The sequence below is a fragment of the Rhinatrema bivittatum genome, chromosome 6, assembly GCF_901001135.1.
Source record: "Rhinatrema bivittatum chromosome 6, aRhiBiv1.1, whole genome shotgun sequence".
NCBI classification, from domain to species: domain Eukaryota; kingdom Metazoa; phylum Chordata; class Amphibia; order Gymnophiona; family Rhinatrematidae; genus Rhinatrema; species Rhinatrema bivittatum.
This window is the reverse complement of record NC_042620.1, coordinates 208,544,898-208,568,155: the sequence shown is the minus strand read 5'-3', so window position 1 is coordinate 208,568,155 and position 23,258 is coordinate 208,544,898. Positions and strand designations below refer to the sequence as shown.

General features: G+C 42.2%; 1 protein-coding gene across 1 annotated transcript in view; it reads right to left on the bottom strand.

Moving 5' to 3' along the window:
• The window catches only part of TRPM8 (transient receptor potential cation channel subfamily M member 8), a 249,858-nt gene that overhangs the window by 113,795 nt on the left and 112,805 nt on the right, over positions 1-23,258 (bottom strand). Inside the window, exons 8-10 of the mRNA XM_029607928.1 lie at positions 22,562-22,762; positions 5,085-5,187; positions 1,467-1,585 (exon numbers count right to left, since the gene is read on the bottom strand). Coding sequence (XP_029463788.1) covers positions 1,467-1,585; positions 5,085-5,187; positions 22,562-22,762 — 423 coding nt within the window. The remainder of the gene's footprint in view (positions 1-1,466; positions 1,586-5,084; positions 5,188-22,561; positions 22,763-23,258) is intronic.

Sequence of the window (23,258 nt, the reverse complement as noted above, 5' to 3'; positions counted from 1 at the left end):
CAAGGCAAGAAAGTGCAGGCAGGCACTTCCTTTTGTAGTACGTTCAATCAGGACGTGCCACGAAGCTTGGACACGCCCCTGGCCCTATAAGGGACCGGGCAGTCCGTGCGCGTGCATGCCTAGGGGTGGGGCCGATGCCACGGAGGACGCCGAGCCCCGCCGTGAGGCCTGGTGAGCTGAGGTAGGCCCAGCGACCACCGCCGCGGGACGCCAAGGCCTGGAGTCGCTTACAGCTGCTGCCGGGGAGGCCAACCTGGGACCTGCAGTGGAGTTGGAAAAGTGAGCAGGCCCGTGTGCGGGCCGAGCGCGGACTGGGCGTGCAACAATATTCACAAAAACTTTGGAAAAATATTTATTCTCTGTTTGGGATAGTAATTAATCGAAGATTTGTATGTTCTATTCTGAATGTGTAACTTTATTTGCTCATGTTTTGATTTTCTTTTAGCTCAGCTCATATATCTTAGTCCACTCCAGGCAGATGTAAGAGAGAAAATAATATGCTGTTTATATACCTGGCAACTCTCTGAATTTCACTTACATGGGCCAGAAGGGGATGGAAGCATCAGCTTCTGTGTTCCAGAAGAAAAAAGTGGTATCAGCTTTCACAGGTCAGAAGGAGGAAGAAAATGAGAAGATAGTAAAGCAGCAGCTGAACAAGCAGGAGGGTTGGGGGCCGATGAGAATGGGCCAGGAGGCCGAAAGAGGGAGAGTGCTAGGGTCAGGTGTCAGAAAAAGGGTAGGATTGAGAAATAATGAATGTTTGTGGGTGAGACAAAGAGAGGAAGTTTGTGCTTAGCTTGCCAACCAATCTAAACGGACCAAAACTAATCTACACCAATCTAAGGTATATTCCCAGGTATGCTCATGACAATTTTCTGATTTTGTAGTTGCCATAAGATACATACTCTTGGTGCGCTAACATGTTCATTATAGGATAATGTTTGTATTGGTTGGCTCGATAACACAAACATATGCAAGATTTATCTTCGGATTCTAAATATGGCTCTTGCTTCTCAGTATTTGTACAGTGCTGGGTATGTCCAGTAGCACTACAAAAAAGAGAAGTAGTAGTAGTAGGCTAGGCCGGGGCAATGATGTTATGGGAACAATGTTCATAAGCTCTGGGAGGGAGGAATTGCCCAACAGCTCCGACTACTAATTAGCTTAAGGGCATACCTGGGTTGAGTTCGAGGTGTAACTTTGTTCTATACTTCTCAGTAAGAGGACTAAAATAGTTGGGCTTTGGGAAACAAAATTGTGATAACTCTGAATGAAGGATCATGGCACCATAGCCTCAGAAGGGCAGATTGTAACCGAAGTGAAAATCCAAAAGAGGCAGGAAGATGCTGATGGGTTGGTGGATGGGTAGGCAAATAGACAAACAAGCAAGTAAATAAATACATGATTGAACATAGCAAGTCAGCACTATTGAATACTGATACTCCACTCATCCTGGATGGTTTTACCTCCCACCGTCGGTCATTTGTGAAGATCTCATCACTAGCAAGCTCCAACTGGTTCCACTCGAGCAGAAGCTTCAGCTGCGCATTCCAGTTATCCTTGTCCTGGTCATTGGTGCTGAATGCTACAGTATAAAAAAGGAAATTTTGAAATCCAGGGATTTAATTGGTAGGGTAGCTCTTATTATTTCTGTTAGTGCATTTGTCTTTTGTACAGCCACTCTGAGGGTAACTTTTTAAACAGCCCACAAAGTCTAAAATCTGTAGATACATGGAGAAGATATGTAGATACATGGAGAAGATATGTAGGCCTAGTTTTTGGACCTATCTGAGGAACAGAATTTTCAAAGTGGGTTTTTGTGAATAAGTCTACTTTGAAGGGGTAATATTGAAAAACTTACATATGGCTTGTGTGTGTACATCTGGCATATATGCATGTAAGTAAACTTTGTGTGCGATATGCAATTTTCATAAGAATAGAGGTATGCGCATACATATCTGCATGTAGGGGTGCGGCTTGGAAGTATGTGCAAATTTATGTATTTCAGAAATGAAATATGAGCATGGAACATCAAATATGCGTGCACACTTTTGCACCTGCTATTTAACCTGAAAAATGTAAACCTCATCTGTCTTTTAGAACCTGGTGCTTGGCATGGTAGTTAATAATGGAGAATGGAATATAAGAACATAAGATTTGCCATACTGGGTCAGACCAAAGATCCATCAAGCTCAGTATCCTTTTTCCAACAGTGGTCTATCCAGATCACAAATGTCTGGCAGGATCTCAAAAGATTGATAGATTCATTGCTGCTTATCCCAGGGAAATCCAGGGATAAGCAGTGGATTCCCCCCAAGTCTACCTTAATAATGGTTTATGGACTTTTCTTCCAGGAGATTGGTAGAAGTTGCCTGTGAGTGTTTGCAGTAGCTTTGGTTTGAATAATTGTGCCTGTTTATGATTATCTCTTTGTGCAGTTTGTGTGCTTTTCCTCTGATTTATTGGGTTTGTCAGTCTGTCTGTCTTTCTGTCATGTTGTGTGCCTGAGGGTGTGACTGTTTTCTTTGTTTGGGTGTCTGAGTGTGCACCACAGGTTTCACACAAGGTGCTTGCATTTGGAGAGTGTGTGTGCCTACTTTAAAGGTGGTGGGGGAAAGTATACTGGTGAAGGTGTCAAATGCTGTAATGAGTGATATACATGTGTGAATTGTGTGGAATCTGTCAGCAGAGGGAGACAACAGAGGAGGAGATGGTACCCCATGGAGAAGATATGTAGGCCTAGTTTTTGGACCTATCTGAGGAACAAATAATTCGCAGACTCAGGTTTAGTAAGCAAGCCAATGAATACTTCTCCCAGCAGTTTCAGGGGAATCTGTGGCCTTCCATGCAGGCAATTAATTTCATCAAGAGTCTCTCATGAGATACTTTGTCAAATGCTTTCTGAAAGTCCAGATACTTTATAATGGCTCACCTTTATCCACATGTTTATTCACACCTTCAAAAAACTGTAGCAGATTAATGAGGCAAAGCTTCCCTTGGCTAAACCTATGTTGGGCTTGTCCCATTAAACTGTAACTCTATATTCAGCTATTTTTTTCTTTCTAATATCATTTTTCCACAAGATGATCCCACGGCCCCTTTCACCTATCAGGTGGAAGGACAGCAATCCCCAGTCCTGCATCCGAAGTGGTACCCCACCATAGATGGAATTGTGTAGTGTTCCATAGCACTGTACCGGGGCAAGAGGCAGGCAGCATTAAAGTAGGAATAGAGAGCATCATGGAAATGATTGATTTTGATGAACAGCCCCTGCAGGTAGTGGAGAATGTGGGCTTTAAGCATCTGCTGCAAGTGTTAGCCCACAATTCATCTCCATCCTGTACAACCAGTGCTGTAGTCGCGTGCAGGTGCAGCTGGCTAAGGCAGAGGGGAGTATTGTGCATTTCACCATCGATATCAGAACCAGCATGAACGCTATGCATGCCTTCCTCTCCCTGACTTGCACACTGGTGGAATCTGGTGGAGGCAGAGGCAGGCAGCAGCTTTAGCGAGGCTAGAGCATCAGGGTGCAGGTGGGCTTTGCTGTACACTTAGTTGATGCATTGCTGCCATACCTCATGCAATATTCGATCAGCCATAAGAAAGATGCTGGAGAGATGGCAGCCAGAGCAGAGAGACAGGAGTCTTCTGGCCGGTTTCTTTCTGACATAGCGGTGCAAATATGGTAAAGGCAATACAAAATGGGGGCTTTCAGGGTATCCAATGCTTTGCACACTTGCTGCACCTGGCAGTGAGGAGTGCCCTGGGATGAGGGCTCAAGGACCATAGGAATCTATTCCTGAAGGATCTGAAACAGAGATGCAGGAAAATACTGTTATGTCCTGGCTAGCCCTAGTAGGAAATGGACTCATAGGCAGAGCTTGCATTGACTGCTACCTCTGTTTGATCGCTATAGCTCCCACGTCAATTTTTCTACACAGATGCAGAAAAAGAAGGCAGGTGGGAGGTGAATACAGCAGCAGCTCGTTCTGCATAGACCCGCCACAGCTGCAGCTTCTTCCTCCTTCTCCATTTGCCAGGGTGATCTGCACTGCTGCCTTGTCTCCTTCAGCTCTGGAGTGGATGTTGAGGCAGATGTGAATGAACCTACACTGTCTGTATCATTTGCTAATAACCAGGTTGTGAATACAAAAAGAAATAAAACTATAAATAAAAAACATATTTTAAAATGTCTGTATGTGACTGCAAGATCTGAATAGTAATATTGGTGAATTAGAATACATAGCATTATAGAAACATAGAAATGATGGCAGAAAAGGACCAAACGGCCCATCCAGTCTGCCCAGCAAGCCAATGGTAACATCAGCCGCGCCATCCAGGTCTACCCTATAATGGTAGCTTCAGGGGGTGGCATCTGCCGTGACATATAAGTTACCTCCATACTTAGTTTCCCAGTCCTTTAAAGTCAGGGCCTTGTTGGTTACTGTCTGAGTCCAATTCCCCGTTATCTCTTGCCATTGAAGCAGAGAGCAATGTTGGAATTACATCACAAGTTAAGGCTTACTGGTTAAGGGTAGTAACAGCCACATCAGCAAGTTACCCTGATGCTTATTTGTTTTCCCAGACCGAAAATGTCAATGTCCATTAACTGCTATTAATCAAGTTGACTTAGGGAATGGCCTCTGCTATTACTGGCATCAGTAGCATGGGATCTTCTTAGTGTTTGGGTAATTGCCAGATACTTGTAACCTGGATTGGCCACTGTTGGAAACAAGATGCTGGACTTGCTGGGCCCTTGGTCTGACCCAGTATGGCAACTTCTTATGTTCTTATGTTTCTTCCTCCTTTACTCCTCCCAATATATAGGATTTGCCTACTTTTTGGAGGGATATCCCAATGGATTAATTCTCCCATATCTGAATCTCTCCACCATGTATGCTATTTATATTCTTGGAGGAAATATTACAGTGCAGAACAGTTGATAGACTGGAGTAGTTTGGGCCTGTTAAACCTCTGGATATCTGCAACAATTATCACTGTCTCTGGTTGAGACACTAAACACTTGACATGCATTTCCCTCTGTTTTCTCAACAGCAATTTAGTGTAATAATAATCATTTTTACCTTTGTATAATCCGTATGAAATGGCATTGCTCACCATTTCATCCCCGGCTTCTTCAATTTTAATAACTGTTAGCAGATGTAGGCTTTCCATAATTTCTTTGAACTGAAAATTGAAATCAAGCATACATGTAAGCCATTCCCAGCTTAGCAATTGTACAGCAGATTCAACATTATACAATGTCAGCAACATTATAGGTTCAATGGGTGTACACTAGGGATAGATGGAGTAAAATTGTTTGTTCGTGTTAATTTATTATATATGCCCCTATAATTATTTTTCTTCATTTCAAACAAAAAGTGTCATTTATGTGTGTGATTTACTCATTCATTTCCCATTAAATTCAATGAATGAACTAATGTATCTTACTTGGGGCTCCAAAATTGGGGGTTTCCAATCAGCTGTAATGAAATTTGCATGTAGACATCATCAGAAAAAAGAAGAGCACACCAAGATTGTGCAAAGTGGCACAAAAACTGGCATGTATAGCTACAGGCTTCATGAGCTTCATAGCTACAGGCTTCACTTCGGTGATGGGAAAAGTAATGGAGTCACTGTTGAAAGAGAGAATAGTGAACTATCTACAGTCCAGAGAATTGATGGACCAGAGGCAGCATGGATTCACCAGGGGAAGATCCTGTCAGACAAATCTGATTGACTTTTTTGACTGGGTAACCAAGGAATTGGATCAAGGAAGAGCGCTCGATGTCATCTACTTGGATTTCAGCAAAGCTTTTGATACGGTTCCGCACAGGAGACTGGTGAATAAAACGAGAAGCTTAGGAGTGAGTGCCGAGGTGGTGACCTGGATTGCAAACTGGTTGACGGACAGAAGACAATGTGTGATGGTAAATGGAACTTTCTCTGAAGAGAGAGCGGTTTTAAGTGGTGTACCGCAAGGATCTGTGTTGGGACCGGTCCTGTTCAATATCTTTGTGAGCGACATTGCGGACGGGATAGAAGGTAAGGTTTGTCTTTTTGCGAATGACACTAAGATCTGCAACAGAGTGGACACGCCGGAAGGAGTGGAGAGAATGAGACGGGATTTAAGGAAACTGGAAGAGTGGTCGAAGATATGGCAGCTGAGATTCAATGCCAAGAAGTGCAAAGTCATGCATATGGGGAGTGGAAATCCGAATGAACTGTATTCGATGGGGGGGGGGAAGGCTGAATTGCATGGAGCAGGAGAGAGACCTTGCGGTGATAGTGTCTAATGATATGAAGTCTGCGAAACAATGCGACAAGGCGATAGCAAAAGCCAGAAGAATGCTAGGCTGCATAGAGAGAGGAATATCGAGTAAGAAAAGGGAAGTGATTATCCCCTTGTACAGGTCCTTGGTGAGGCCTCACCTGGAGTACTGTGTTCAGTTCTGGAGACCGTATCTACAAAGAGACAAATTCAAGATGGAAGCGGTACAGAGAAGGGCGACCAGGAAGGTGGAGGGTCTTCATTGGATGACATGCAAGGAGAGATTGAAGAATCTAAATATGTACTCCCTGGAGGAAAGGAGGAGCAGGGGTGATATGATTCAGACTTTCAGATACTTGAAAAACTTTAATGATCCAAAGAAACGACAAACCTTTTCCGTCAGAAAAAAATCAGCAGAACCAGAGGTCACGAGCTGAGGCTCCAGGGAGGAAGACTAAGAGCCAATGTCAGGAAGTATTTCTTCACGGAAAGGGTGGTGGATGCCTGGAATGCCCTTCCGGAGGAAGTGGTGAAGTCTAAAACTGTGAAGGACTTCAAAGGGGCATGGGATAAACACTGTGGATCCATCAAGTCTAGAGGACGTGAATAAAGAGGAGGCAGCAAAACACTGCACGGAGCAGCAGTAGCCACAGAGGCATTCACGGAGCGGGATGCCAGTGGTTGGTGTTTCACCTTCATGGAGCGGAAGGATGGAGGGCTGCCATCTCCAAAAAAAAAAAAAACCAGGGGTGGGTAAGAGTATGGGGCAGGGGTGTGGCCTGCTTGTTTGCAGCGGTTTCTACCCCTAATTGAGCTGGATGTTCACTTGGATGCAGATCCGGCGCTGCTCTCTACATTGGTGGTGGGGTGGAGGGGAATTAGGGCTGGAGGGTACTGGAAGCCAATAGTAACAGGTGGGAGAGAGAAAAAGGAAAAAAAAAAGGATAAAGTGCGTAGCTTGCTGGGCAGACTGGATGGGCCGTTTGGTCTTCTTCTGCCGTCATTTCTATGTTTCTATGAGAGGGCAAAGTATCCCAAACAGAGACTGCCACACCCTAAAGCACTATGAGAGGAGCAAAGCAGCAACGAGAATGGCCATTGCTCTAAAAGAGGGATAAAGAGCAACAATAAATGTGGCATGAATACCCCAAGGCACCAGGAGAGGGGAAGCAAAGCATCAAAAAATGGTAAGAAATACCCCAAGACATGTTAGAGGATCAAAGCAACATCAGGACTGGCATGAAGACCCCAAAGCACCATGAGAGGTGAAAAGCATCCACCTATGTAGCAAGAGCACCCCAAGTCTCCAAATTAAGGACAAAGGGAACCAATAAAAGTGATAATGAAGACCCTGAGGCACCTACAGAGGAGCAAAGGACACCAACAACAGGGACAGGTGCGCCACAAAGTACCTACAGAGGATCCAAGGTACCAACAATAGTAGCATGGCCACCACATGGCAGGAAAAGAAATGTGATGGCTGAGAAGTGTGTGTACCATACACAATGTGTGTGTCTAACAAAGGAAAACAGCAGAGCTAGAGTAATGTTTTCCAATCTTTTCAAACCCAAGGCACAGCTATATTAATAAAAAGAACTCAAATGGCCAAAAGAAGAGTTAGGGAAGCACTGAAAGCCCCAGACCCTCTTCTATACTGGGAAAAAAAAAGAGAGGGGGGGGGGGGGGCAGAGACACATATGAACTTGTCACAAAGGAGCAAACTTTGAATTGAACTGATGGAGAAGAGTGGCCTAGTGGTAAGAACAGGGCTATGTATCCCCTGAATGCTGATCATTAATTCCCAAATTTAGGGGGGATAGGGAGGAGGAAGAATGAGAAAGGGCCTTAAACTGTAACTAGGAAGGAAGCATGCAAGGTGAATTGTAGAGGGCCATAGGGATCTGCTCTGGCACTACTGCTTTTTAACTTATTTATAAATGACCTAGAAATGGGAACAAGTCAGGCGATCAAAGTTGCCAATGTCAAAAATTATTCAAAATTGTTAAATCACAAGAGGATTATGAAAAATCTAAGAGGACCTTGCAAAACTGGGAGACTGGGCATGTAAATGGCAAATAAAATGTAATGTGGACAAATGCAAAGTGATGAACATAGGAAAATGTAACCCAAATTATAGCTACACAATGCAAGGTTCCACATTAGGAGTCACCATTCAGGAAAAGGATCTAGGTGTTATCCTTGATAATACGTTTAAATCTTCTGCTCAATGTGCAGCAGCAGCAGCAGCCAAGAAACCAAATTGAATGGTAGGAATTATTAGGAAAGGAATGGAGAATAAAACTGAGGATATCACAATGCCACTGTATCGCTTGATGGTGCAACCTCATCTTAAGTATTGTGTGTGGCTCTGGTCATTTCAAAAAAGATATAGCAGAATTAGAAAAGGTACAAAGAAGGGCAACCAAAATGATAAAGGGTATGGAACGATTCCCCTGTGGCTAAATAGGTTAGGACTCTTCAGCTTGGACAAGAGACGGCTGAGAAGGAATATGATAGATGTCTATAAAATAGTGAGTGGAGTGGAACAAGTAAATGTTAATCAGTTTACTCTTTCAAAAAGTATAAAGACCAGGGAACACCCAATGGAGTTACTAGGTGATACATTTAAAACTAATAAAAAAAATATTTTTTGTACTCAACGTATAATTAAACTCTGGAATTTGTTGCCAAAGGATGTAGTGAAAGCTGTTAGAGTAGCTGCATTTTAAAAAAGTTTGGATAAGTTCCTGGAGAAAAAGATGGAGTTGCAAAAATCCACTTTTTATCCCTGGGATAAGCAGCATGAAATCTATCTACCTCTTTGGATCCTGCCAAGTACTTGTGACCTGGATTGGCCACTGATGGAAATAGGATACTGGGCTTGATGGACCTTGATAGAAAATGTTTTTATGTTCTGATTGACATGCCTTTTGTCTATAGTTTTTGGGTAAGCTGGGTGGGGAAGTTTCAAAGTGAAGAGCTGGAGGGTCAGGGTGAACTGGTGAAGGTCTGAGTTAACTGGCGGAGGTATCAGTGAACTGGTGATTCCAAGTACATAAGTCTTTTCAGAAGCAAAGAATGTGCATACTTTCTAAAATACTTGCTTCTACATATAAGTGATGCTTAATACCCATTCAAAACTCATTTATCGATTGTACTCCACTTTGGGCAGTTTTATTTGGAAAGGTGGAAAACAAATACACAGTTTGATTGATTTCATTGTCATATGAATTTGTCAGATTGGATTCATTGGCAAGCACAGTCAGAGCATTCAGACAGAATGACAAGCAGAGCCAGAGTGTCATATGCCTTTATGCATTTTAATGCTAAGAAAGCACACGTTGCTGAACAGTTCACAGCCTGTTTGTAGAAGATGTTTTAATGGTACTGAATGCTGCCCATCTGCTTCTGCTAGCTCCATTCTTCACCTGTTTTCTTTATGTTATCATACACAGTAAGTGGAGGCACTCCTCATCAAAATACACCGATATTTCATGTTTAGAGTACTTGTGAAAATTTTGGGCACAATCAACCTATAATGACTTGTACAATTATCAAATATACTTGAAGAATTTCAATCTTCCATAGAAGGTTTCATAGACAGTACCTCAGATCACCCCCTCCTCCTCTGCTGCCCAGGGCTGTACTACTACTTTGAATCATGCAGAGCATTATAGTGATGCACGGTTAAAAGCAATAGTCAGGTCTCAGACAGCAGAGGAGGAGAATGTGGTATGAGAAACTTCTGTGGCTCTTCTGTTGTTGACCAGATCAACAGCAGGTGATGGATATATATAGGGCTGTTGCTGGACAAAATGGTGTCCAGGGCAAGGGTTCCTTTTAGTAGATCACTTTCCTTTTGGGCTAATGTGCTTGAATACTTGCAGACTGACTCAAAAGGGCAGCTTGGTGCTCCCCTCCCCAGTTTGGCACCCACGGCGGTCACCCTTCTTGCCCACCTCTTGTGATGGCCTGGAGATATAAGCTGGGTAGCATGTGTGAGAGAGAGTGGAATTGGGGGGGGAGGGGCAGTATTTCTATGTGTGAGAAAAGGAGTCTGTGCTATGTGTGTATATGTGAATATGCCAGATTCGATAGGAGGTTAACTAGGAGGTTTGCAGGGAGATGGGGATAAAAAGGGGAGCAGGACCAGAGCAGGGAACACTTCCCTCCTCCAACACCCACAATTCAGATCTTCCCTCTCTTGATCACGGATTATTTCCCCAGTTCCTGTAATCTTCTTTTCTTCTTGATTGCCCCTTTATAACCCCTGATCTCAAGGTGTTATAAAAGTGGACCCTTGGGCTGTGGCATGGTTGGCATAGTCAGACAACTAACAGCTGGCAGATGTACCCCAAGTGGGACTAGCTGGAGCTTCAGCTATACCAACTGTCTCCTCCGCAGGTTGAGCGCTTGGGTTCTGACCGCTGGCAGGTCTTAGGAGGGTCCCTGGGGTAATAGCCAGAGAGCGAGAGTCCAGGTCCAGGTCCAGGTGATGGTTGGGGCAGGCAACAGACAGCGACATCCAGTAGACAAGCCAAAGTTTGGGGCAGGCAGCAGACTGGCGTAGGTCAAGTCCAAAGCAAGAGTCAGGTCCAGGAGGCAATCAGGAGGGTCAGAGAACAAGTGGAGGTCAACCAGGAAATCAAGCCAAGGGAGACAGGGTGAGAAAGGGCAGGGACAGGGTCAAAGAACAACAGATGACCAGGACCGGGCAGGGAAGACAGATCAGAACAAAGTACCACAGCAGAAAGCAGGAACACAGGAACATAAGTGAATAGGAACACAAACAGACAATGCAGGGATAAGCAACACGCACTGAGGAGTAGATCTCTTAAGACACCTGTTGCCGAGACAAGGACTGCAGGGCTGAATGAGTTCAAACAGTCAGAGGTGTGTGACGTCATCCAAAGGCCACTCCTGCCATTTCCCACCTCGGCACTTATATTATGCGCGTACTTGAGCACATGCGCGCCAAAAGCATCCACCACTGGGTCCATGCTGTACGCATGTTTATGTGCATGTAATGGCAGCATTCTTCCACAAAGAAAGTGTGGGATGCTGGTATGTTAGATGGCTGGGAGGGAGAAGCTGGGGACCACGGGCTCTAACGCAGGAGCAACTTAAGGCAATCTGCTTCCTGAGGTGAGTGATGACATGGCACTCTCCCCCTCCCCAGGGCACAATGCAGGTCAAATTATTGAGACAGCCAAGGGGGGGGGGGGGTCCCCTTGGAATCTGGCCCTTTCAATAATTTAAAATGCTGCAGAAGGGGGAAAATAGGGGTCAGAGTTCCCAGAAGAGTGGCAGAGTTTCAGTGATAATATTTCTAGGAAACTGGCAACCCTGCCACACTCCCAGGAATCCTATGTCCTATCTTCCATGTTTCCACAGCATTTTCCCTCTGGAGAAGTTGGGTGAATGGTGGAGTTATGTGTGTGGCAGATTTTCTTCAGGTCTCTGCAGGGGTATTAGACTTTAAGGATGTGTATTCATTTAAAATGAATGGCATACCCAAAATGAAAGAACCCCATTTGTTTCATTTATGGGGCCCCAAAAATGAATGGGGCACTTCCCATAAATGAAACATATCCCGTTCATTTAGCTCCCATAGACTTTCATGGATAAGTAAAAATTTATCAAGCCATTAGATTCCAGGGAAGCTGATGTGGGAGTTCATGTGGGAGTCTCCCTAGCAACCAGCCCTTGACTATGACCCATGAGTGACCTCACAGACTTGTCATGATGTGTCAGCAAGGAAACCAGAATGCCAATGTATCACAGTGAAGTATTTTTCTAATACCAGTGACACTGATCCTAAGTTCTGAGCATGTGTGAACTTAGGTGCATTTGCTCTTTAGAAATCTCCTGAAGAGAAAGTGCTCTCTGATTGAACACTCTGACAGTGTTCAACTGTGATTTTCTGGTTTAAAATTAGAAACATTTTAAATCCTTTTGTCTGCTGTTCCTTTGTACTGGTAATTTTTAGATCTTACTGTCACCCCACTGGTTGAAAACATCAGCTATTTAAACTGCCCCATTGACAGGAAACAGAATCGGACCCAGAGCATTCAAAGTGCACCATGGATGAAATTCAAGCAGAAATTCTAACTAATGAGGAACAATTGAAGCATACAGTATTAATAGAATAGCATGAACAGTCCTTTCAGAGTTGAAACAATCAATGGAAAAATTCAGGATTGATATTAAAAGAACAAATGTGAATACATTTTGGCATGATCAAGAAGACTATGTACCTTCACAGGTTTATCCTTGGTTAAATAAAGCCAACAAGGACAAGTCAGGTACATCATCTGATGAATCTTCAAGCAGTTCAGACAACAGCGGAGAGATGACATAGGGAAGATATAAAACTTCGAATCTGGTTTACTTTAGACCGAGATGCACACATACAAGGCAATTGGAGATCATTACATCAATATCACAGGGAAGAGAAACAGTGGCACACCTGGTCTCAAACTCTATACACTCCAAGGAGTGTATGGAGTGGTGATCATTTTAGAGACATCGGTATATAAACAAGAGATGCAAAGTAAATTGAACAACATTAGGTTTTATGAACCTCTGAGGAATGACTCAACAGAAGACAACAAGATGAAAGTGACAGAGTTGCCCCAGTTGACCTCTGAAAGAGGCTTCTTAACCAGAATGAATTATCCTTTTTGAAAATAATTGCACTTAGACATCCTGTTCTTTATGGAGTTCTGAAGATTCAAAAGATATTGATCAATCCCCCATATAGACCAATCGAGTTGGCAAATGGGTCTCTTTTGAAATCCCTGGCTGTGTTTTTGGATATTTTTTACATATGTATGTGGAGTCATCAAAGTCTTTTTTGCAAGACTCATCACACGTTACAGAAATTGAAAGACCTGCAAGTCTTTTCTCAAGAATCACTCCGTTAGTTTGGACGTTAAATCTCTCTATACAAACATTCCACAAGATGTAGCATTACATTAGACTTCTGTCCACATCCACAATGTGTACCCATGCAATTTTTGATTGAATTGGTAAAGTTAGTTTTGTGTGAAAACTATTTTTCTTTTTATACTCATTTTTTTCACCAGAAACAGGGGGTAGCTATGAGATGCCCAGTGGCCCCAGATGTGGCGAACATCGGGTTCGAAGAAACAGCCCATTGTTCTTCGGATTATAAATGTATTCCTTTATGGATAAGATACATAGATAATATATTTTTCATTTGGGAGGGCTCTGAACAAAATTACTAACTTTTCATTCCTGGCTTAACAATCAGGATTAGAACTTGAAGTTTATAATAAATATAGCAGAGACAAATTTCATTTTTAGATATGACTATCCACAAGCGAGGTGACAATATACTCATAGATTTATATTGTAAGCCATGAGAGGAATAATCTTTTAAGATTTCAAAGTTACAACCCAAGAGCCTTTAAGTAGAATCTACCAGTTAGTCAATTTTTGCAAGCACATCGGGTATGTACGGATATATCCCAGTTCAAATATCAATCCAAATATCTCACGCAGAGATTTTTAGAAACAAGATATCCCCAAGAGAGATCAAACAGGCATACAAATGAGCAAGATATTTTGATAGATCCCAATTGCTAATATGTAGAGCCAAATCAATGCAAACATAATAATACATGTGTAGTTAAGTTCACAAATCACATACATGAAATAATATCCAATATTAAGAGCCATTGGCAAATAATATCTTTGCACCCTTAGGGGATCATTTTGTAAAGCTTATCGCATGCGATAGCTTGCTAGGGGCGGAGCCAGGGTGGCAAGGGGAAGAGTCGAGGCAGCATTGGGGCGGACTCCACGATGTCTTCGCTGGCGGCGATAAGGTAAGCCACGTTATCGTCGTCAGTAGCGCACCCAATAGCACCACCTTTCACGGTGGCGCTATTGGGTGCGAAAGCCGGCAGTGGTAACACCGCGGTGGTGCGATGGCTGCCGGTTTACGCAGGCCCACCCCCCCTTCACCCCCCTGCCCCCTGTTTTTGCTAGATTCACCATTCTGCGTTAGAATGGTGAATCCAGGCCTTGATTTGCATTTAAAAGAGGATACAATCTAAAAGAACAAGTACTAAGGGAGACTATTCCGAATAAAGACATAGAAGACATCGAACAGATTGTCCATTATAAGTGTGGACAGTGTGATATGTGCTAGACAGAGTACCATCATTGGTCAAGTTTGGACACATCCAACATCTAATGTGAAGGTTTTAATATACTCATATTTGGTTTGTTCTATAGCGAATGTCATTTATATGCTTCAATGTCCATGCCTCTTAATATATAAATAGGACATACTAGTCATTGCATTCGGATACGTTTGAGAGAACATCGGAGTAGAATCAAGAATCTTACTCCTAAAGTACTTTTGCTAAACAGAATATCAGCACACCTTTGCACATTTGAAATGGTCTGTACTGCAAACAATCTTGGTTTCTCCAAGAGGAAGGAGGTGATGTAGCTTCCTGGCTCAACCGTCAAGAATAGAGATTGATTTTTGAATTAAATACCATAGCTCCAAATGGATTAAATGAGGATATTGACTGGCATACTATTTAACATATTTTCTATTATGACACTGACTTAAGCACCTTCTCCACTTTGGATTGACAGCTCAGGGTCCAATTCTGTTTCTTCTTAGCAGGGCAGTTTAAATAGCTTATGTTTTTGACACACCGGTCTTAACTGGATATAGATGCCAATATAGAGTAAATGAAGCAGACCATGTAAGAACATTGGCACCAAGTTTTATGCTTTTGTAAATATTTCTGTTTCTAAGTGATTCACAATTTCCTTGTAATTACATCTTTAGATAGTTCTTTAGGTAACATAACATATTTCCAAATGGCACTATCATTTCATGACTGTTTAAATTCAATGGGGCAGTTTAAATAGCTGATGTTTTCGACCAGTGGGGTGACAGTAAGATCTAAAAATTACCACACATTGCAATTAAAAAATTATGGCTGAGAAACTTTTCTAATCTTTATTTTTGTGCCCCTGATGCAGATTCAATGAAACACTGTGACAGTGTCGGGCAGGTGGCGATACTTAAGAAAATATTATATATATATATATATATATATATATATATATATATATGTATATATATATGTATATATATATGTATATATGAAAATCAATATGATATGCCACTTTACCAGTCTACAGAGACTGCCAAACTGCTCTGCACATAGTGTTTCTGCCTTTTAGGTCCAATTACCAACACAGGGGCCTAAAAGCACAGAATCCACCTAAATGCCTTTCCCTGAAACCATCACAGGGGCAACACTGCTCTGCACAAAATGCTTCTGCCTCCCAGGCCCGAATTACCAGTACAGGAGCCTAAATGCACAGAACACTATAACCTGCCTTGCTGCAAACAAAACCACAAGGACTACATTGCTCTGCACACAGTACTTCTGCCTTTTAGGTCCCAACAACCAAAACAGCAGACTAAATGCACAGAATCCTCTTACCTGCCTTACCCTGAACACCAAACACCTATTGTGCTGGTAGTTTGGGCCTTAAATGCAGAAATACATTGTACAGTACTTCTGCATTTAAGGCCCAAACTACCAGCACAATAGCTTAAATGCACAGAATCCTTCAACCTGCTTTGCCCCAATCTCTATCAAAAGGGCCATTCAGCTCTGCACACAGTGTTTCTGTCCTCTAGACTGAACTACCTGCACAGGGGTCTAAGAGCATAGAATCCTGTAACATGCCTTGCCCTAACACCACCACAGGGGCCATTCTGCTCTGCATACATTTCTTCTGCCTACTAGGGCTGAATTAATAGTACAGGAGACAAAAGGCCCAGAATCCTCCTATGTGCCTTGAGCCAAACACCACCACTGGACCAACTCTGCACACTATATTTCTGCCTTTTAGGTCCCCAAGACCAACACAGGGGACTAAACACACAGAATTTTCCTACTTTCTTTGCCCCCCAAAACTTGAGGGGCCATACTGTGCTTCTGCCTCCTAGGCAGCAGAAGTGCTTAAATGCACAGAATCCTCCTACTTTCCTTGTCCTTGAATACCACCACCAGACACAGCCTGCTCTGGGGCCAAATACATCCTGCTGCAGCCTACTATAACCTTAACACTACCACTGTGGTCAAGCATACCCTGCATCAGCCTGGCATACCCCCAACACCACCACTGGGGCCAGAAACATATTGTTTTAGCCTGCAATGTCCCTAACACCACCCCTGGGGCCAGACACATTCTGCTTTAGTCTGCCATGTCCCAAACACAATCACTGGGGTCAGACACATCCTGCTTCACCCTGCCATGTTCCAACCAACACCAATGGATCAGACACATCCTGCCTCAACCTGCCATATCCTTACACAACCAATTAAGCCTGCCCTAACCCCAATACTACCACTGAGACCAGACACTTCCTACTTCATCCTGCTATACCCTGAACACCACTAATGAGGCCTCAAGCATCCTGCTTCAGCCTGCCATACCCCAAAACCACCAGTGGGGCCAGACACATCCTACTTCATTCTGCAATATATCCCTAACACATGGCATATAACATATTTCCAACTCCACTGCCAGTTAAGTAAATTTGTTTTGCTTTTTGTACTCATTTAAATGCATAAGAAATATAAGGAACACAAACTTAAAAGTAACAAACAAAAACATATAGTATTTTAGATTTTTTGACTGGAGAAGTTTTAATCCATTTTGAAATCCTTATACCTGGAAACTTCGCATTTGAATTCTTGATCCTTCTTTTTACCATATACATTTGTGGTTATTTTGTTGGTGTGCCTTTCAAGTATTATATGCTGGGTACTTATTTGTGCATGTACACAGGTATCTCTTTTTTGCAATAGTGATCATAATATGATCAAATTTGAATTAATGACTGGAAGGGGGACAGTAAGCAACTCCATAAACTTTCATAAGGAAAACTTTTATAAAATGAGAAAAATTGTTAGAAAAAAACTGAAAGGAGCAGCTACAAAGGTAAAAAGTGTGCAAGAGGCGTGGTCATTGTTAAAAAATACCATCCTAGAAGCACAGTCCAGATGTATTCCACACATTAAAAAAGGTGGAAAGAAGGCAAAACGATTACTGGCATGGTTGAAAGGGGAGGTGAAAGAAGCTATTTTAGCCAAAAGATCTTCATTCAAAAATTGGAAGAAGGATCCAAAAGAAGAAAATAGGATAATGCATAAGCGTTGGCAAGTTAAATGTAAGACATTGATAAGACAGGCTAAGAGAGAATTTGAAAAGAAGTTGGCCGTAGAGGCAAAAACTCACAGTAAAAACTTTTTAAACTATATCCGAAGCACAAAGCCTGTGAGGGAGTCAGTTGGACCGTTAGACGATGGAAGGGATAAAGGGGCACTTAGAGAAGATTAGGCCATCGAGGAAAGATTAAATGATTTCTTTGCTTTGGTATTTACTGAAGAGGACGTTGGGGAGGTACCCGTACTGGAGAAGGTTTTCATGGGTAATGATTCAGATGGACTGAACTAAATCACGGTGAACCTAGAAGATGTGGTAGGCCTGATTGACAAACTGAAGAGTAGTAAATCACCTGGACTGGATGGTATACACCCCAGAGTTCTGAAGGAACTCAAAAATGAAATTTCAGACCTATTAGTAAAAATTTGTAACCTATCATTAAAATCATCCATTGTACCTGAAGACTGGAGGATAGTTAATGTAACCCCAATATTTTAAAAGGGCTCCGGGGTGATCCAGGAAACTAGAGACTGGTTAGCCTGACTTCAGTGCCAGGAAAAATAGTGGAAAGTGTTCTAAACATCAAAATCACAGAACATATAGAAAGACATGGTTTAATGGAACAAAGTCAGCATGGCTTTACTCAAGGGAAGTCTTGCCTCACAAATCTGCTTCACTTTTTTGAAGGAGTTAATAAACATGTGGATAAAGGTGAACCGGTAGATGTAGTGTACTTGGATTTTCAGAAGGAGATTGACAAAGTTCCTCATGAGAGGCTTCTAGGAAAAGTAAAAAGTCATGGGATAGGTGGCAATGTTCTTTCGTGGATTACAAACTAGCTAAAAGACAGGAAACCGAGAGTAGGATTAAATGGACAATTTTCTCAGTGGAAGGGAGTGGGCAGTGGAGTGCATCAGGGATCTGTATTGGGACCCTTACTTTTCAATATATTTATAAATGATCTGGAAAGAAATACGACGAGTGAGGTAATCAAATTTGCAGATGATACAAAATTGTTCAGAGTAGTTAAATCACAAGCAGTTTGTGGTAAATTGCAGGAAGAATTTGTAAGACTGGAAAATTGGGCATCAAAATGGAGATGAAATTTAATGTGGATAAGTGCAAAGTGATGCATATAGGGAAAAACAACTCATGCTATAGTTACTAGGGATGTGAATCGTTTTTTGACGATTTAAAATATCGTCCGATATTTTTTAAATCGTCAAAAATCGTTAAACAGTGCGATACAATAGAAATTCCCCTGATTTGTCATGAAAAATCGTTAATCGGGTTTGTGTACACTAACGGGAGTTATTTGGGGGGAGGGCGGGAAAACCGGCACACCAAAACAACCCTTAAACCCACCCCGACCCTTTAAAACTAATCCCTTACCTTCCCCCACCCTCCCAACCCCCCCCCCCCAAAATGTTTTAAATTCACCTGGTTGTCCAATGGAAGCCCCGGGACCAATCGCCCGCTCTCGGGCCGTCGGCTGCCACTAATAAAAATGACACCAATGGCCCGATAAAAAAAAAACCCACCCCGACCCTTTAAAACTGACCCCTTAGCCTCCCCCACCCTCCCGACCCCCCCCCCAAAATGTTTTTAAATTACCTGGTGGTCCAGTGGGGGTGCCGGGAGCGATTTCCCGTTCTCGGGCCGTCGGCTGCCACTAATAAAAATGGCGCCGATGGCCCTTTGTCCTTACCATGTGACAGGGTATCCGTGCCATTGGCCGGCCCCTGTCACATGGTAGGAGCACTGGATGGCCGGCGCCATCTTTAAAAAAGGGGCCGGCCAATGGCACGAATACCCTGTCACATGGTAAGGGCAAAGGGCCATCGGTGCCATTTTTATTAGCGCAGTCGACGGCCCGAGAGCGGGAGATCGCTCCCCGCGCCCCCACTGGACCACCAGGTAATTTTAAAATGTTTTTGGGGGGGGTCAGGATGGTGGGGGAGGCTAAGGAGTCAGTTTTAAAGGGTCGGGGTGGGTTTTTTGTTTATCGGATCGGGCGCAGCCGATAAACAAAAAACCAATCAGGCCGGACGATAAAAATTATAAGATTTGAATCGGAACCGGAACTGAACCGATTCCGGTTCCAATTCACATCTCTAATAGCTACACAATGTTAGGTTCCATATTAGGATATGATATCCTGGATGAATGTCGGTATATAAAAATTTTAAATAAATAAATATAAATAAATAAATCTAGGCGTCATAGTGGATAACACATTGAAATCATTGGTTCAGTGTGCTGCGGCAGTCAAAAAAGCAAACAGAATGTTGGGAATTATTAGAAAGGGAATGGTGAATAAAACGGAAAATGTCATAATGACTCTATATCACTCCATGGTGAGACTGCACCTTGAATACTGTGTACAATTCTGGTCGCCGCATCTCAAAAAAGATATAATTGCGATGGAGAAGGTACAGAGAAGGGCGACCAAAATGATAAGGGGAATGGAACAGCTCCCCTATGAGGAAAGACTAAAGAGGTTAGGACTTTTCAGCTTGGAGAAGAGACGGCTGAGGGGGGATATGATACAGGTGTTTAAAATCATGAGAGGTCTTGAATGAATAGATGTGAATCGGTTATTTACTCTTTCAGATAATAGAAAGACTAGGGGGCACTCCATGAAGTTAGCATGTGGCACATTTAAAACTAATCGGAGAAAGCTCTTTTTCACTCAACACACAATTAAACTCTGGAATTTGTTGCCAGAGGATGTGGTTAGTACAGTTAGTATAGCTGTGTTTAAAAAAGGATTGGATAAGTTCTTGGAGGAGAAGTCCATTACCTGCTATTAATTAAGTTGACTTAGAAAATAGCCACTGCTATTACTAGCAATGGTAACATGGAATAGACTTAGTTTTTGGGTACTTGCCAGGTTCTTATGGCCTGGATTGGCCACTGTTGGAAACAGGATGCTGGGCTTGATGGACCATTGGTCTGACCCAATATGGCATGTTCTTATGTTCAAGTTTTTTTTACCCTAAACAGAATTCTCTGTAGAGTGCAGCATGAATTTGTAGTGCAGTTTCCCAATCAGCAGAGCACACTGCAGCCCATAACGCCTAGATTCAAGCAATCCAACAGCCTCAGCTTTCTGAGTAGCTGGTTTATAGACATATGCCACTGTGCCTAGCTCCTAAGCCAAGGATTGTGGAGTTGAATCCCATCTGGGTCACCAACATTTTTGTGGGCTCTAATTAAACATTTAACATCAGCAGCTAAAAGATAAAGATCATTATTGAGATAAATGGAATATCCCAGAAAAGTTATAAATGGAATATTACAAGAGAGTGCCATTACCAGCAAAGGCAATTCAGAAGCAGTCTTGGAGAACATTTTTGATACAGTGGATTAAATATGTCACCATCTCTAATTTACATACTAATGAGTTAATATGTTTGCCTGCATGACATTTTCTAATTGGTTGGCATTAACATTTTATCTCATATATGCTAACTCTTGTAACGCATATGATTTGTTGTAAATTGAGCCGGAAGGCAAAACTGAAATTCAGTGTTGAACTGTAATATACCTTTTGACCTTTTACATACATTCTAGCATTTCAGCAGTCTTGGGTAGTTTTATAAATCTGTTCAATGCAATTTCATAGTGCTGAAATAGCTTCATAAGAATACTCTTTCAAGGCATCCCTACAAATTAGTCATGCTAAATTCCTGTTTGCATTTCTGAAGAGTTGATTACCTAACTAGACATAGCTCTAAAAGTGGCTGAGGAGCTCATGAAGTAATATCTATGTGGGAACTCCCGCACAAGCTCAGTAGAGCAAAAGCTTTTATGAGCTAAGAGAGAAGGGTGCATTCGGTGCCATAGGATGATATCACTCACATGTCGTGGCTAATTCATCCTGCTGTCTATGGAGAACACCATTAATAGTAAGCAAACTTGCTAAATGTTTTACTTGAATAAATAATTATAATTTCTGAGCTTGATTTTCAAGGCAATTTATATACTTAAAACCCTATTTTATGTGCATAAATTGTGCTTTGAAAATCAATCTACCGGTTCTGTGGGAATAAAAATGTACAACAGCCACTTTTGCAAATACTTTTACTTACAATAAGAGGCCTTCTGGGGGCCGGAGTTGGGGATTTCCACACATTCTTTCAATTTTTGAAATTATGAACTTAAATCTCCATGCCTAAAATTACACATATTCCGGAGCAAATTTGATCTCCTGCACGTAAATCAATGCGTATATCCGGAACACTCGCAAATTTTCAAAGCAGAGTTGTGTGCATGAGTCTGTATTGAAAATTCGAGCTAAAGTCTGTAAGCATAAAAAAATATCCGCAAACATTAGCCCTATGTGGGCTATTACAAAATTACTTTCCCTATGATTTTCATAACAAATTGACATAGTAATTTTCAAAGCCATTTCCATAGATAAATCTGTGCTTTACTCATAGAAATGGGCTTTTAGATAATTACCTTATATGTGCTTAAAAGTATGCAAGAAATATGCATGCAGGGCCTTCTATATACATATTTTTATCCTTAGTAAAGGAGGTGACCCTGGGGGCAGAGTTGGGGATGGATTTGCATTAAAGCACATGCTTTTGAATTTTCTAATGTATGCATGCAATTTTTCTCAGAAAAGCTACCCATACAAATTAGCAGGTGTAAATAGGGGAGGTAGTTTTTCTGGGATAATTGTAAAAGTTTGCGCTTAAGCATGTGTGCTCACAGGCCCCTCAGTGACCCTATACTCTCCTCATGCAGGAGGTTGGGCTATTGCGTAATATGTGAGCATATGCTGCCTTACAAGAACTTACATTCTGTGACTTTTGCCACCACTCCTGCTTCCACAGGAAGGGACAGCAGAATAGTCATTCATACAGGATGGCGAAGCAGGTAGCATTTCATGCACTAAAAGTTCCACTGTGATGGGCAGATAAAATATATCCACAGTAATTATTCACTCGTTATTCATTCAGCAATCATTCGCACAGGGTAACAAAACAAGTATACTGTCATGTGCTAAAAATTCCTATCTGAGGGTCAGGTAGAACATACCCATCGGATCCAGGTTTCTGTCTCCTCCTCTGTCAGTCGGGACACTGTGCGGGGTAAGTACCTTACCAGCTTCTCCTTAATAGTGGAAGAAGCCACCGATGAACTTTCAGCCTCCACAAGACTTGCAATGACATCAGCTGTCTGCCCTGAGCCCTCCACCACTACACAGGGAATTTTACTTTTGATAGCAATGTTGATGGCCTACAAAAAGAAACAAGTGGCTGAAGATTTTATAGCTTTGAGACATTTTTAGGCAATGAACTGTTATTTTATAGATATATAAATGCTGCTTTTCACACCCCTAGTGAAAGTGGAGGAGTTGTCTGATAGTATGTGGGATTTTTATGTTTGCTTTATTATTTAGATATTTTGTATACATTTAATGATGTATAATGTAAATATGTTTTATTATTCCGATATGTAAACCACTTTGGGTTCCCTTTGGGGTAAGAAAGTGGTATACAAGCTCAAACAGAAATAAGATGCATTAAATTCAGGTTAATGCAGGTGTTTTTAACACACACGTTAAAATGGTCTTTACTATAGTATGCGGTAAAGGATCAGAGGGATTAGGTCCCTAACATTTAGGACCCTTGTTTCATTAGGCACCTAAATTTAGGAACATAAAGAGTAGATGGCTATAGGGATGGGGTTAGGGTGGGGAAACAAAGTTAGGAGCTTAGCACTGATTTTCAGA